The 16,622-nt window shown below is 46.0% G+C and overlaps 1 protein-coding gene across 3 annotated transcripts in view; it reads left to right on the top strand.

The window, feature by feature from the left end:
* Nucleotides 1-16,622, top strand: part of LOC126428280 (multiple epidermal growth factor-like domains protein 11) — a 111,238-nt gene that overhangs the window by 65,184 nt on the left and 29,432 nt on the right. Inside the window, exons 5-7 of one of the 3 annotated variants that reach the window (XM_050090194.1) lie at nucleotides 4,711-4,849; nucleotides 11,352-12,068; nucleotides 12,291-12,982. In XM_050090194.1, the coding sequence (XP_049946151.1) occupies nucleotides 4,711-4,849; nucleotides 11,352-12,068; nucleotides 12,291-12,982 (1,548 nt within the window). Of the gene's footprint in view, nucleotides 1-4,710; nucleotides 4,850-11,351; nucleotides 12,983-16,622 lie in introns of all 3 variants that reach the window. The other 2 variants (XM_050090193.1, XM_050090192.1) reach the window with 2 other exon arrangements.

Below are 16,622 nucleotides of genomic sequence, written 5' to 3'. Positions count from 1 at the left end.
CACGTTGTAGGTGTCGCCACCGGCGCCAACCTCGTGTGAATGCTCTGAAAAGCTAATGATTTGCATATCACACCATATTCTTCCTGTCGATTAAATTTCGCGTCTGTAGCACGTCATCTTCGTTGTGTGGCAATTTTAATGGCCAGTAGTGTAGATTAGCTTCCAAATGCCTCACTTGGCACCCTCGATGTTAACCGTACAACGGCTAGCCACTGACTAAGTAGCATGCTCGCCCCGTAGCTGCCCAGATCGACCACCAAATCCACTTTTTAATGCTCGCCAAGCCACTTCCGTAACGGAGGGGGTTCCCTACGCCTTTTATACTATACAAGTTCCCTAAGCATGAACTAGCATTCAAAGTACAATTTCTCTTACTGAACATACTTAACAAAGTTTTTAAATATTATTTTAGTTTTCATAATACATATATTACAAACTTCAATTCAACGACCTTCATTAGTAAAGAATAAACACTTCACAGTCACATACACATAATTACACAGTATAAACTACTCACAATCGATATTGGTGTTACAAGTGCATCCTTCATTTGGGCCAAACAAATGGCTGTAGGGTGGATGAATAAGAAAAGTCCAGTGAAGTTTTGTGAGCTCCCCTTGGGTGCGGACTTCCGGTGTCACTGAGAAGTTTCTTTGCATTTTTGTATCGACAAACGCGCTGAAGTCGGTTCCTGAAGGTAGCAAAATACTTACGACTTGAATGTTGCACCGTGAGGGAGCACGTCAAACAGAATGAGGCCCTCAGAGTCCCAGAAGACCGCCGCCATAAATTTAACGGTTGACGCTGCGGTGTCGAACTTTTTCTTCGGAGTACATGTGGTGTGGCGTTACTCCACGGATTCCAGTTCCCGTGCTGCCCGTAATCGCGATGTGATTGACATGCGTAATCACACTTCCATACTTATCAAGAGGTCCGAAACGAATAATACGGTCTGCTGCCATCCTGGTGCGATTACGGGCAGCATGGGGTTCACGCCTGAGCCTCAGCACGTGCGCTAGCAGCGCTTGTCGAGTGTTTCAAGCGTCAACTTCGCGTCTTAATATCTCGGGATGTAATGGGAATATTGCGATGCAATCAACGCCATTGTGTATGTGCTTTGTCATGCTATGGATTGCTGAAGAAAAAATATAGGAGGTCCATTTAAAAAAACATAAGTTTGTGTTAAAAAACACATATGCTTTCGTTTTAGAATGTTTCCAAACATGTACATTCTTGGGCTCCAGCCCTACATTGATACCGGTGAAAGTCGTTTTCCAATAGCGGTTATTGTTCCAGAGATATTTTGGGTGGACAAGATAGCTGGGACACCCTGTGTGTATATATATATATATATATATATACTCCTGGAAACGGAAAAAAGAACACATTGACACCGGTGTGTCAGACCCACCATATTTGCTCCGGACACTGCTAGAGGGCTGTACAAGCAATGATCACACGCACGGCACAGCGGACACACCAGGAACCGCGGTGTTGGCCGTCGAATGGCGCTAGCTGCGCAGCATTTGTGCACCGCCGCCGTCAGTGTCAGCCAGTTTGCCGTGGCATACGGAGCTCCATCGCAGTCTTTAACACTGGTAGCATGCCGCGACAGCGTGGACGTGAACCGTATGTGCAGTTGACGGACTTTGAGCGAGGGCGTATAGTGGGCATGCGGGAGGCCGGGTGGACGTACCGCCGAATTGCTCAACACGTGGGGCGTGAGGTCTCCACAGTACATCGATGTTGTCGCCAGTGGTCGGCGGAAGGTGCACGTGCCCGTCGACCTGGGACCGGACCGCAGCGACGCACGGATGCACGCCAAGACCTAGGATCCTACGCAGTGCCGTAGGGGACCGCACCGCACTTCCCAGCAAATTAGGGACACTGTTGCTCCTGGGGCATCGGCGAGGACCATTCGCAACCGTCTCCATGAAGCTGGGCTACGGTCCCGCACACCGTTAGGCCGTCTTCCGCTCACGCTCCAACATCATGCAGCCCGCCTCCAGTGGTGTCGCGACAGGCGTGAATGGAGGGACGAATGGAGACGTGTCGTCTTCAGCGATGAGAGTCGCTTCTGCCTTGGTGCCAATGATGGTCGTATGCGTGTTTGGCGCCGTGCAGGTGAGCGCCACAATCAGGACTGCATACGACCGAGGCACACAGGGCCAACACCCGGCATCATGGTGTGGGGAGCGATCTCCTACACTGGCCGTACACCACTGGTGATCGTCGAGGGGACACTGAATAGTGCACAGTACATCTTAGCCGTCATCGAACCCATCGTTCTACCATTCCTAGACCGGCAAGGGAACTTGCTGTTCCAACAGGACACTGCACGTCCGCATGTATCCCGTGCCACCCAACGTGCTCTAGAAGGTGTAAGTCAACTACCCTGGCCAGCAAGATCTCCGGATCGGTCCCCCATTGAGCATGTTTGGGACTGGATGAAACGTCGTCTCACGCGGTTTGCACGTCCAGCACGAACGCTGGTCCAACTGAGGCGCCAGGTGGAAATGGCATGGCAAGCCGTTCCACAGGACTACATCCAACATCTCTACGATCGTCTCCATGGGAGAATAGCAGCCTGCATTGCTGCGAAAGGTGGATATACACTGTACTAGTGCCGACATTGTGCATACTCTGTTGCCTGTGTCTATGTGCCTGTGGTTCTGTCAGTGTGATCATGTGATGTATCTGACCCCAGGAATGTGTCAATAAAGTTTCCCCTTCCTGGGGCAATGAATTCACGGTGTTCTTATTTCAGTTTCCAGGAGTGTATATACATTCATATTCCGCAATAAAAAAATGTCAGTGTTTTTCAACCGTTCCCCCTTCACCGCGTTGTGGTCAGACATGGAGCATTATAGCCCGCCCAACCGCCATATCATTCTTTACCGATGGCTTCACTGGATGTTGTCAGCACACCGCTCTCGTTTTTCCTGACCTAAGCCGCTACTGGGTGGTCAAGCAGTTCCTCAGTTGGGCTCAGGAGGATGAATGCACCACGTACCAGTTCTTCCACCAAGGAAAAATCCTTCGCAGTACTGGTATTCGAATTCGGATCCTCTGCACGCCAGTCAGCCATACTGATCACTCAGCTTCGGAGGGTATCCCATATACTAGTGGAATGCCCCTTCGTAGTAAGTATGGCCGTATGAATTCCTTGTCTTTAATATTAGCGGACGATTTACGGAAAGTTTTTTATTTTATTTTCAGTTATAAGGTTTTGCTTTCCTTCTGGATCAGAGGCAGCGTGGTTGTGGTCGGGGGCCTCTCTTCATGTTTTCTGGGTTTGGAACCCACAACCACTCCCCCCGGCAAGGACCACTCTTTTATCCCTCTGTTTTTCCAGTTCTTAGCTTTGACATTCCTTTTATTCCTCACTTTGTAGTTTGAACTCGTCAACTTTACGCGGACGCCTCTTACACACGTACATTTTGGATTGTGGGGCTGATGACCTCGCTGTTAGTCCAATAACCCCTCTAAATCTATCAGTCAGTCAGATTCGGAGGCTGAGGTATTGCCCTATTAACACGTCATAAGAAGACAAAAAAAAAAAAAAAAAAAAGGTTCAAATGGCTCTGAGCACTATGGGACTCAACTGCTGAGGTCATTAGTCCCCTAGAACTTAGAACTAGTTAAAGCTAACTAACCTAAGGACATCACAAACATCCATGCCCGAGGCAGGATTCGAACCTGCGACCGTAGCGGTCTTGCGGTTCCAGACTGCAGCGCCTTTAACCGCACGGCCATTTCGGCCGGCATAAGAAGACAATTAATTAAAGTATACTAAAACATAAACACAGCGTAGCTGGTTCGTATCCTAAACTCTTATCACACATGAATGAAAGTAGAGCTTACCAAAAGTTAGTGAGAGATATAAAATGAGCTGCTAAAGTACTCGTGCAGCGTGACAAAAGTCGTAGGATAGCGATATCCACATATACAGATGGCGGTAGTATCGCGTACACAAGGTATAACTGAGCAGTGCGTTGGCGAAGATGACATTCGTACACAGATGATTCATTTGAACAGGTTTCCAGCGTGATTATGACCGTACGATGAGCATTAACGGACTTCGAACATGGAATGGTAGTTGTACCTAGACGCACAGGACATTCCGTTTCAGAAATCTTAAGGGAATTCAATATTCCTATCCTATCCTACAGTGTCAAGAGTATACCGAATATACCAAATTTGAGGCATTATCCCCCGCCCCCTTTCCTGCACGTACAACACAGTGGGCGACGGCTATCGCGTAACGACCGAGGGTGGTGGTGTTTGGATAGAGTTGTCAGTGCTAACAAACAAGCAACACTGGTGGAAATAACCGCAGAAATCAGCGTGGGCCGTACGACGAACGTGTCCGTTAGGACAGGACAGCGAAATTTGGCGACCGATGCGGTGCCTTTGCTAAGAGCATAATATTGCCTGCAGCTCCTCTGCTGGGCTTATGACCATATCGGATGGACACTAGACGATTGGTCAGATGAGTCCCGATATGAGTTGGTAAGAGCTGATGATAGGTTCGAGTGTGGCTCATGAAGCCATGGACCCAATTAGGCACTGTGTAAGATGGTGGTGGCCCCATAATGGTACTGCTCTGCTTGCATGGAATGGAGTGGGTCCTCTGGACCGGTCATTGACTACACAGTAGTGTGTAGAAAGTAGAATGACGTGATGACAGCTATGCATCTGTATTTCCAGGTGAGGCAGAAGCTGAGAACAAACCTGTTGTGTGTCGGCCGGTCTGCAGCTCGGGATGTGTGAACGCAGACTGCGTAGCGCCGGACACCTGTAGCTGCCTGCCCGGATACAGTGACTACGGGCCACTACCATCGCACAGGTAGGCCAGGACTCTGTACATTGCGTTTAATGTATTATTTGTAGCATAGCTTGACAAAAAGAAGAAGTCGGTCGCCAGAAAACACCCTAAGGCCTCAAGGAAGCCTTCAATTTGGTAATGGAAATAATTGTGTGACGGAGGGGTGGGATAAACATTGTGGAGGGGACCAAGTTTTGAGTAGAGTAAGCTGGTCCAAAAATATGTAGGTTGCGGTAGTTATGAAGCATTGAGCGATATAGAGTAGCATTGGGAGCTACATCAAACTAATACTCGGGACCATCCGACCGCCGTGTCATCCTCAGCTGAGGATGCAGATAGGAGGGGCGTGGGGTCAGCACACCGCTCTCCCAGTCGTTACGATGGTTTTCTGTGACCGGAGCTGCTACTGTTCAGCCGAGTAGCACCTCGATTGGCATCTGAAGGCTGAGTGCACTCCGAAAAACGGCAACGGTGCCAGCCATACCCGAGAGCGCTCAACTTCGGTGATCTGACGGGAACTGGTATATCAACTGGGGCAAGGCCATTGCACAACAAGATTAAATTAAAATAAAACCAAATTAGGTTCATTATGATGTGAAGTTTTGAGGACGGAACAACTGTGTAAGCCGTAAATATTTTTGTTTTAATGTTGTTGCAATCTTATCACAGAAATACACGCATTTACGTAGTTTACAATGTGACAATGTTACGACAGTTGTCAAACGAACGCATCTCGTCCTCAGAAAGTGAAATAATCCTAAACACAACAGTAGTAAATTTTGTGAATCTTCAGGTTTAGGTGGCGCAAAGACTGTTCCTTTGAGTTTCGGGTGTGCAGCCGCAAGAAATCTCCTTCTTCTTCTTCTTCTTCTTCTTCTTCTAATATTTTGGCCGTATAGCGTTCAGCCAGACAACGTCGAAATTTTGGAAACTACATCGTCTTTTTGGGACTCGATAGTGAGGGAGGCAATTGAGATTCGCTTGACGACGAACGTCATTAATAGAGATGGTAGTTTCAACCTTGATAAATCATGGAATCCGGCACTTGGTGTAATAAACTCACAAAGACGTCGTCACAGTGCAGCTCAGAAGGATATATCGATATGCCAACACAGATCGACTGCGGAGTCATAGATGCAACTCGCGCGTTGTACACGTCTCTGCCGCCGACCAACGTCTCTGCCGCTGACCAACGTTGTTGTTGTTGTTGTTGTTGTGGTCTTCAGTCCTGAGACTGGTTTGATGCAGCTCTCCATGCTACTCTATCCTGTGCAAGCTTTTTCATCTCCCAGTACCTACTGCAACCTACATCCTTCTGAATCTGCTTAGTGTATTCATCTCTTGGTCTCCCTCTACGATTTTTACCCTCCACGCTGCCCTCCAATACCAAATTGGTGATCCCTTGATGCCTCAGAACATGTCCTACCAACCGATCCCTCCTTCTGGTCAACTTGTGCCACAAACTTCTCTTCTCCCCAGTCCTATTGAATACTTCCTCATTAGTTATGTGATCTACCCATCTAATCTTCAGCATTCTTCTGTAGCACCACATTTCGAAAGCTTCTATTCTCCTCTTGTCCAAACTATTTATCGTCCATGTTTCACTTCCATACATGGCTACACTCCATACAAATACTTTCAGAAATGACTTCCTAACACTTAAATCTATACTCGATGTTAACAAATTTCTCTTCTTCAGAAACGCTTTCCTTGCCATTGCCAGTCTACATTTTATATCCTCTCTACTTCGACCATCATCAGTTATTTTACTCCCCAAATAGCAAAACTAATTTACTACTTTAAGTGTCTCATTTCCTAATCTAATTCCCTCAGCATCACCCGACTTAATTAGACTACATTCCATTATCCTTATTTTGCTTTTGTTGATGTTCATCTTATATCCTCCTTTCAAGACACTGTCCATTCCATTCAACTGTTCTTCCAAGTCCTTTGCTGTCTCTGACAGAATTACAATGTCATCGGCGAACATCAAAGTTTTTATTTCTTCTCCATGAATTTTAATACCTACTCCGAATTTTTCTTTTATTTCCTTTACTGCTTGCTCAATATACAGATTGAACAACATCGGGGAGAGGCTACAACCCTGTCTTACTCCCTTCCCAACCACTGCTTCCCTTTCATGTCCCTTGACTCTTATAACTGCCATCTGGTTTCTGTAGTTCCCATGGAATGTTGTCTACTCCGGGGGCCTTGTTTCGACTCAGGTCTTTCAGTGCTATGTCAAACCCTTCACGCAGTATCATATCTCCCATTTCATCTTCATCTACATCCTCTTCCATTTCCATAATATTGCCCTCAAGTACATCGCCCTTGTATAGACCCTCTATATACTCCTTCCACCTTTCTGCTTTCCCTTCTTTGCTTAGCACTGGGTTTCCATCTGAGCTCTTGATATTCATACAAGTTGTTCTCTTATCTCCAAAGGTCTCTTTAATTTTCCTGTAGGCAGTATCTATCTTACCCCAAGTGAGATAGGCCTCTACATCCTTACATTTGTCCTCTAGCCATCCCTGCTTAGCCATTTTGCACTTCCTGTCGATCTCATTTTTGAGACGTTTGCATTCCTTTTTACCTGCTTCATTTACTGCATTTTTATATTTTCTCCTTTCATCAATTAAATTCAATATTTCTTCTGTTACCCAAGTATTTCTACTAGCCCTCGTCTTTTTACCTACTTGATCCTCTGCTGCCTTCGCTACTTCATCCCTCAAAGCTACCATTCTTCTTCTACTGTATTTCTTTTCCCCATTCCTGTCAATTGTTCCCTTATGCTCTCCCTGAAACTCTGTACAACCTCTGGTTCTTTCAGCTTATCCGGGTCCCATCTCCTTAAATTCCCACCTTTTTGCGGTTTCTTCAGTTTTAATCTACAGGTCATAACGAATAGATTGTGGTCAGTGTCCACGTCTGCCCCTGGAAATGTCTTACAATTTAAAATCTGGTTCCTAAATCTCTGTCTTACCATTATATAATCTATCTGATACCTTTTAGTATCTCCAGGGTTCTTCCATGTATACAACCTTCTTTCATGCTCATGCGCAGTGGCGCCGTACACGAGTATAAAGGGACGAAACGAGCACTGGACAACAGTCTTGGGGCTCACTCTGCAGATGGCTGAACGTTATACGGCCGAAATATTAGAAGCAGAAGGAGAAATCTTGCCGCTGCACACCCGAAACTTAACGGAACAATGGTAAATTTTAACTAGAAGTTTCTTTACGAAATTATTCTTACAAGGGAACCTTCCCATCGCACCCCCCCTCAGATTTAGTTATAAGTTGGCACAATGGATAGGCCTTGAAAAACTGATCACAGACCAATCGAGAAAACAGGAAGAAGTTGTGTGGAACTATGAAAAAATAAGCAAAATATACAAACTGAGTAGTCCATGTGCAAGATATGCAACATCACAGAGAAAGGGAGCACAGGAGCGCCGTGGTCCCGTGGTAGCGTGAGCAGCTGCAGAACGAGAGGTCCTTGGTTCAAGTATTCCCTCGAGTGAAAAGTTTACTTTCTTTATTTTCGCAGAGTTATGATCTGTCCGTTCATTGACGTCTCTGTTCATTGTAATAAGTTTAGTGTCTGTGTTTTGCGACCTCACCGCAAAACCGTGCGATTAGTAGACGAAAAGATGTGCCTCTCCAATGGTAACCGAAAACATTGGATCGCAAGGTCATAGGTCAACCGATTCCTCCACAGGAAAACACATCTGATATATTCTATACGACACTGCTAACGGCATGTGCGTCACATGACAGGAGTATGTTGTCGACCCACCTAACTTGTTCACTTGGTGAATGGGTAAAAAGATTCTTCTACCTTGCCCGATTTAGGTTTTCTTGTGGATGTGATAATCACTCCAAAAAAAGTGATGAAAATATAAGAGTTTGTCACATAAACTGCAACAAATGAATGTAACAGTTTCACAGCCGCACAGTTTTCCCTGTGCTCTGTCAAAACATATGTTTTTAACGTTTTCAAATTTTTCCATGTGTAGACCGTCAAATCCTGCATATGTCCAAGCAAATATGAACATGTCCTGGAATTTCAGAGAGCGAAGTTGATTACGTGTGAGTGCCTGCACTTTGATAATTGTCTGAAAATAACAATTTTTTCATTCGAGGGATAACTTGAACCAAGGACCTCTCGTTCCGCAGTTGCTCACGCTAACCACGGGGCCACGGCGCTCCTGAGCTCACACTCTCCTTGATGTTGCCTGTCTTGCACATAGACTACTCATTTTGTGTATTTTGCTTTTTTTTCATACTTCCATACAACTTCTTCCTATTTTCTCGATTGATCTGTGTTCAGTTTTTCAAGGCCTATCCACTGTGCCGACTTATAACTAAATCTGAGGGGGGGGGGGGGGGTGCGATGGGGAGGTTCCCTTGTTAGTATGTCATGATGTTGGCCAGTACTACGATAAATCACCTGATTCCGGTTCAAAGTTTGGTTTTATTTAGGAGGACAATCAAGTCTGTGGAGGATGGTTAGTTTTGTGACAAGTTGAGCAAAAGATTACCCAAGCTCGCTCGAGTTTACAGTGGATGCAAGCTGGTGACCCAAATAGTTTACACCTCTGTTCGCAGTATTTACCTTAGCTGCGATGAGCTGTCGTCTGTATGGCTGCTGTCGTCCTCTGAAATTCCAAATTCCGAGAAAAACTAATTAAGTCTTTGCTGCAGAAACTCCCTGTTTCTGGTTATGCGAGAAAACATGTACTCGTCCCTATTCTTGGAATATGGCAATATGCATGTGCATGGCTGGAGCAGCGTGCATATTAAAATGCCCTCTCAATCCTCGCAAGAACAATTAACTAACTGGCTGGTTCGTTTCTGCACAGTTGGGGCTCAACGACGCTACAGCTAATATCTAGCTGAATGTGAGCCGCACAAATATCTCCTGTTAGTAAAGAGCGTTATGCGCCCCGTTCTGCACTTTGTCGGTTCAGAGAAGAGTACCAGAAAATTTCGCTCTTGTCTTTCTCGTAGCCGAACTGTCTTCCCACCTGTCTTCTTTAATTCTCCACGTCACAGCCTTTTTCGACCAATAGGAGCGTTCCTCTTATTTTTGTGGAAACTCTCTCTGCCAATCGCAAGGGCCCTACCACTAAACTGCGTCGAAATCTCTGCACTTTAGTCCTTCCTAATACGTTTCCGCCCGCTCCAGACATCTAAAAGTTAAATGCGCACATCACGTGATCAGCTGCATCACTGGTTTTGTTCGTATTCATTTGCAATTCCAAAATGCAGTTTTCTAAAGCTTCTTTCTGTCCTGCTACCGGTGGCCCATTACTTGCTCTCCAGTATGCGTCATTTGTCCGGTCGCTGATTTCCGCCATGGGACACCTCCTAAGAGGTTTTCGTGGTGCGACCTCTGCTTCCATAAAAAAACGTTTCCTCTCGCTGCTTCTTTCACCTTCTGCTCATTGAAATGCGTTATATAGGAGCAGTGTGTTAATACCGTCAACTGAGTGTCATCCATTTTGCATTACATACTTACAGGCAAATCTGCTCATTACCAGCGAAGTAAGTTAGGTGTCATATTCACCTTTCCGTTACGATGTATAAAACTCTTATGAAATGTGCGAAATTGACCTTCATTTCATCTGCCACCTTACAATGAGACCCCAGGTTGGTTGTATTTAAACATGGACCCATCTCACATTTCTAATGCGCAGTGGGGTGTGATTGTGTAGCTGTTTGTACACAAACGTGGGGGAGGGAGGGTTTACACTCTAGTGTTACCCCAGCAAGCAGTTGACTTGTTTAATATTGTCATACACATACAGAAAAAATGAACAAAATCGTTAATTTACAGTATTGATATAATTCAAATATTGTGCCACCCAAATTTAGAAGGCATAGGACAGACACTTTCGCAATGTTCAGAAGCTTGAATATTTAGTGGCGGTATCCCTCAGAGATAAGCAAACTGTCCTGAAGAGTATGAACTTCCAGTATGATTTTAGGTTTGGGTCCATTGCACCGAAGAAGTAAACTGCAAGTGTCCAGGCACAGCAACACTGCGTTTGGAACACTGATCAAAGTGGATTCAATTATGTATTAGGTTCTGGTACGATACTACCGAAAAAACAGGAAATCAATCAACAGTTGCTTTGACCCAGTCTGCATTCAATCCAACTGACAGCTAAACAATAGATGTTGGACTCCTACTGTGTGGAAAAGTAACAAAAAAAAAATCTTCCATCAAACAAACATTCATAGGCTGGCACATGTGGGAAAACGACAAAAGGCCATGTAAAATTCTTTTTCGTCAACCTCGTTAATGACAATGTCCCAAATAACCAGAAATGTATAGTACTTTGTGATTATTTGGGTGCTCACATGGTGCTCACATTTTATCCCTGTTTCCTTCTGAATTACTGTGCCACGCTTTATCATAATGCTTGTTGTGCACAAAGTTTAACATTAAATTATTTAAGAAACTTTCATTATGACATAAAGAGCAGATTAACAGACGTGTCTTCGTTTCTTACCAGGGGGTCACCACTAGAGGCCAGTTACCAGCTCTCACCGAAAGCGCCGTACAAGAACACTTGCTGGCCAACGTGTCACCACGGTTGCCAGAATGGCTACTGTGTCCTGCCGGAGACCTGCACCTGTCTGGACGGTTACAAAATGGATCAGGGAGACGGTACCCATTCCAGGTGCCTCCCAGTCTGCTCCACTCCGTGCACCAACGCCAACTGCACAGCCCCAGACACCTGCACCTGTTTCGTTGGCTACAAGAGGGACCCCGAAGACCTGTCTGGGGCTGTCTGCGTTCCCGTCTGCCCGGACCCCTGTGTGAATGCCGAGTGCACTGCCCCCGCGACGTGTACTTGTTTGGACGGCTACCAGAAGGATCCCGAGGGCGCGACCAACTACATCTGCACTCCCATTTGCTCCAATCCGTGCACTAACGCCAACTGCACAGCCCCAGACACCTGCACCTGTTTCGCTGGCTACGAGAGGGATCTCGAAGACCTGTCTGGGGCTACCTGTGTCCCCGTCTGCCCGGACCCCTGTGTGAATGCCGAATGCACGGCCCCGGCGACGTGCACTTGTTTAGACGGCTACCAGAAGGATCCCGAGGATGCGACCATCTGCACTCCCATTTGCTCCAATCCGTGCACTAACGCCAACTGCACAGCCCCAGACACCTGCAGCTGCCTCGCTGGCTACGAGAGGGACCCCGAAGACCTGTCTGGGGCTACCTGCATTCCCATCTGCCCGGACCCCTGCGTGAATGCCGAGTGCACTGCCCCCGCGACGTGTACTTGTTTGGACGGCTACCAGAAGGATCCCGAGGACGCGACCAACTCCACCTGCACTCCCATTTGCTCCACTCCGTGCACCAATGCCAACTGTACAGCCCCAGACATCTGCACCTGTTTCACTGGCTACGAGAGGGAGGCTGAAGACCTGTCTGGGGCTACCTGTGTCCCCATCTGCCCGGACCCCTGTGTGAATGCCGAGTGCACGGCTCCGGCGACTTGCACTTGTTTGGACGGCTACCAGAAAGATCCCGAGGACGCGACCAACTCCACCTGCACACCCACTTGCTCCACTCCGTGCACTAACGCCAACTGTACAAACCCTGATATCTGCACTTGCTTCGATGGCTACGAGGTGGACCTCGAGGACTTGTCCGGTTCCACCTGCCTCCCCATTTGCTCCAATCCGTGCACCAACGCCAACTGTACAGAGCCCGAGATTTGTACCTGCTTCGAGGGCTACGAGCTGGATCTGGAAGATGCGACTGCGTCCACGTGCCTGCCCGTTTGCTCGTTTCCCTGCGTGAACGCAAACTGCACGGAACCGGAAGCGTGCACCTGCTGGGACGGCTATGAAGCCGATCCGGACGACTCTTTCAACTCTACATGCGTACCCTTGTGCCCCGACGGCTGCACCAACGCCAACTGCTCTGCGCCGTGGACGTGCACGTGTCTGGAAGGGTACGAGATGGACCCTGGTGACGAGACAAATTCCACGTGTCTTCCTGTCTGCTCCAACGGCTGCGTTAACGGCAACTGCACCCAGCCGGGGGTTTGCACGTGCTTCGATGGCTTCAGAATGCTTCCAGGCGATGAGACCAAGTCCGTTTGCTACAACATCGCGCACATGTCATGTGAGTAACACTCTAATTCTTGAAACTTCCTGGGTTCCCAGGCAGATGCCGTTTTTCTTGACTTTCGCAAGGCGTTCGATACAGTTCCCCATAGTCGTTTAATGAACAAAGTAACAGCATATGGACTATCAGACCAATGGTGTGATTGGATTGAAGAGTTCCTAGGTAACAGAAGTAAGAGTGATTTCAGGTGTGCCGCAGGGGAATGTCGTAGGACCGTTGCTATTCACAATATACATAAATCACCTTGTGGATAACATCGTAAGTTTACTGAGGCTTTTTGTGGATGATGCTGTGATATATCGAAAGGTTGTAACAATGGAAAATTGTCCGAAATGCAGGAGGATCTGCAACGAATTGACGCATGGTGCGGGGAATGGCAATTGAATCTCAATGTAGACAAGTGTAATGTGCTGCGAATACACAGAAAGATAGATCCTTTATCATTTAGCTACAATATAGCAGGTCAGCAAGTGGAAGCAGTTAATTCCATTAATTATCTGGGAGTAGGCATTAGGAGTGATTTGAAATGGAATGATCATATAAAGTTGATCGTCGGTAAAGCAGATGTCAGACTGAGATTCATTGGAAGTATCCTAAGGAAATGAAATCCGAGAACAAAGGAAGTAGGTTAAAGTACGCTTGTTCGCCCACAGCTTGAATATTGCTCACCAGTTTGGGATCCGTACCAGATAGGGTTGATAGAAGAGATAGAGAAGATCCAACGGCGAGCAGCGCGCTTCGTTACAGGATCATTTAGTAATCGCGAAAGCGTTACGGAGATGATAAACTCCAATGGAATACTCTACAGGAGAGACGCTCAGTAGCTCGGTACGGGCTTTTGTTGAAGTTTCGAGAACATACCTTCACTGAGGAGTCAAGCAGTATATTGCTCCCTCCTACCTATATCTTGCGAAGAGACCATGAGGATAAAATCAGAGAGATTAGAGCCCACACAGAAGCATACCGACAATCCTTCTTTCCACGAACAATACGAGACTGGGATAGAAGGGAGAACCGATAGAGGTACTCAATGTAACCTCCGCCACACACCGTCAGGTGGCTGCGGAGTATGGATGTAGATGTAGATATAGATCAAAACTGTGTGCCGGACCCAGACTCGAACTCGGCACCTCTGACTTCCCGCGGGCAAGTGCTCTACCATCTGAGCTACCCAAGCACGACTCACGACCCGCCCTCACAGATTCAATTCTGCCAGTACCTCGTCTCCTACCTTCTTAGAGTAGCACTTGCAACCTACGTCCTCAATTATTTGCTTGATGTATTCCAATCTCTGTCTTCCTCTACAGTTTTTGCTCTCTACAGCTCCCTCTAGTACCATGGAAGTCATTCCCTCATGTCTTAGCAGATGTCCTACCATCCTGTCCCTTCTCCTTATCAGTGTTTTCCACATATTCCTTTCCTCTCCGATTCTGCGTAGAACCTCCTCATTCCTTACCTTATCAGTTCACCTAATTTTCAACATTCGTCTATAGCACCACATCTCAAATGCTTCGATTCTCTTCTGTTCCGGTTTTCCCACAGTCCATGTTTCACTACCATACAATGCTGTACTCCAGACGTACATCCTCAGAAATTTCTTCCTCAAATTAAGGCCGGTATTTGATATTAGTAGACTTCTCTTGGCCAGAAATGCCTTTTTTGCCGTAGCGAGTCTGCTTTTGACGTCCTCCTTGCTCCGTCCGTCATTGGTTATTTTACTGCCTAGGTGGCAGAATTCCTTAACTTCATTGACTTCGTGACCATCAATCCTGATGTTAAGTTTCTCGCTGTTCTCATTTCTACTACTTCTCATTACCTTCGTCTTTACTCTCAAACCATACCGTGTACTCATTAGACTGTTCATTCCGTTCAGCAGATCATTTAATTCTTCTTCACTTTCACTCAGGATAGCAATGTCATCAGCGAATCGTATCATTGACATCCTTTCACCTTGTATTTTAATTCCACTCCTGAACCTTTCTTTTATTTCCATCATTGCTTCCTCGATGCGCAGATTGAAGAGTAGGGGCGAAAGGCTACAGCCTTGTCTTACACCCTTCTTAATACGAGCACTTCGTTCTTGATCGTCCACTCTTATTATTCCCTCTTGGTTGTTGTACATATTGTATATGACCCGTCTCTCCCTATAGCTTACCCCTACTTTTTTCAGAATCTCCAACAGCTTGCACCATTTTATATTGTCGAACGCTTTTTCCAGGTCGACAAATCCTATGAAAGTGTCTTGATTTTTCTTTAGCTTTGCTTCCATTATTAGCCGTAACGTCAGAATTGCCTCTCTCGTCCCTTTACTTTTCCTAAAGCCAAACTGATCGTCACCCAGCGCATTATCAATTTTCTTTTCCATTCTTCTGTATATTATTCTTGTAAGCAGCTTCGGTGCGTGAGCTGTTAAGCTGATTGTGCGATAATTCTCGCATTTGTCAGCTCTTGCCGTCTTCGGTATTGTGTGGATGATGCTATTCCGAAAGTCAGATGGTATATCGCCAGACTCATATATTCTACACACCAACGTGAATAGTCGTTTTGTTGCCACTTCCCCCAATGATTTTAGAAATTCTGATGGAATGTTATCTATCCCTTCTGCCTTATTTGACCGTAAGTCCTCCAAAGCTCTTTTAAATTCCGATTCTAATACTGGATCCCCTATCTCTTCTAAATCGTCTCCTATCATATCAGACAAATCTTCACTCTCATAGAGGCTTTCAATGTTTTCTTTCCACCTATCTGCTCTCTCCTCTGCATTGAACAGTGGAATTCCCGTTGCACTCTTAATGTTACCACCGTTGCTTTTAATGTCACCAAAGGTTGTTTTGACTTTCCTGTATGCTGAGTCTGTCCTGCCGACAATCATATCTTTTTCAATGTCTTCACATTTTTCCTGCAGCCATTTCGTCTTAGCTTCCCTGCACTTCCTATTTATTTCATTCCCCAGCGACTTGTATTTTTGTATTCCTGATTTTCCCGGAACATGTTTGTACTTCCTCCTTTCATCAATCAACTGAAGTATTTCTTCTGTTACCCATGGTTTCTTCGCAGCTACCTTCTTTGTACCTATGTTTTCCTTCCCAAATTCTGTGATGGCCCTTTTTGGAGATGTTCATTCCTCTTCAACTGTACTGCCTACTGCTCTATTCCTTATTGCTGTATCTATAGCGTTAGAGAACTTCCGTATCCCACTTCTTTGCGTATTGATTCTTCCTGACTAACGTCTTGAACTTCAGCCTACTTTTCATCACTACTGTATTGTGATCTGAGTCTATATCTGCTCCTGGGTACGCCTTACAAGCCAGTATCTGATTTCGGAATCTCTGTCTGACCATGATGTAATCTTATTGAAATCTTCCCGTATCTCCCGGCCTTTTCCAAGTATACCTCCTCCTCTTGTGATTCTTGAACAGGGTATTCGCTATTACTAGCTGAAACTTGTTACAGAACTCAATTAGTCTTTCTCCTCTTTCATTCCTTGTCCCAAGCCCATATTCTCCTGTAACCTTTTCTTCTACTCCTTTCCGTACAACTGCATTCCAGTCGCCCATGACTATTAGATTTTCGTCCCCCTTTACATACTGCATTACCCTTTCAATATCCTCATACACTTTCTCTATCTGTTCATCTT

This window comes from Schistocerca serialis, chromosome 12, assembly GCF_023864345.2.
Source record: "Schistocerca serialis cubense isolate TAMUIC-IGC-003099 chromosome 12, iqSchSeri2.2, whole genome shotgun sequence".
NCBI lineage: Eukaryota > Metazoa > Arthropoda > Insecta > Orthoptera > Acrididae > Schistocerca > Schistocerca serialis.
This window is presented reverse-complemented; position numbering and strand designations above follow the sequence as displayed.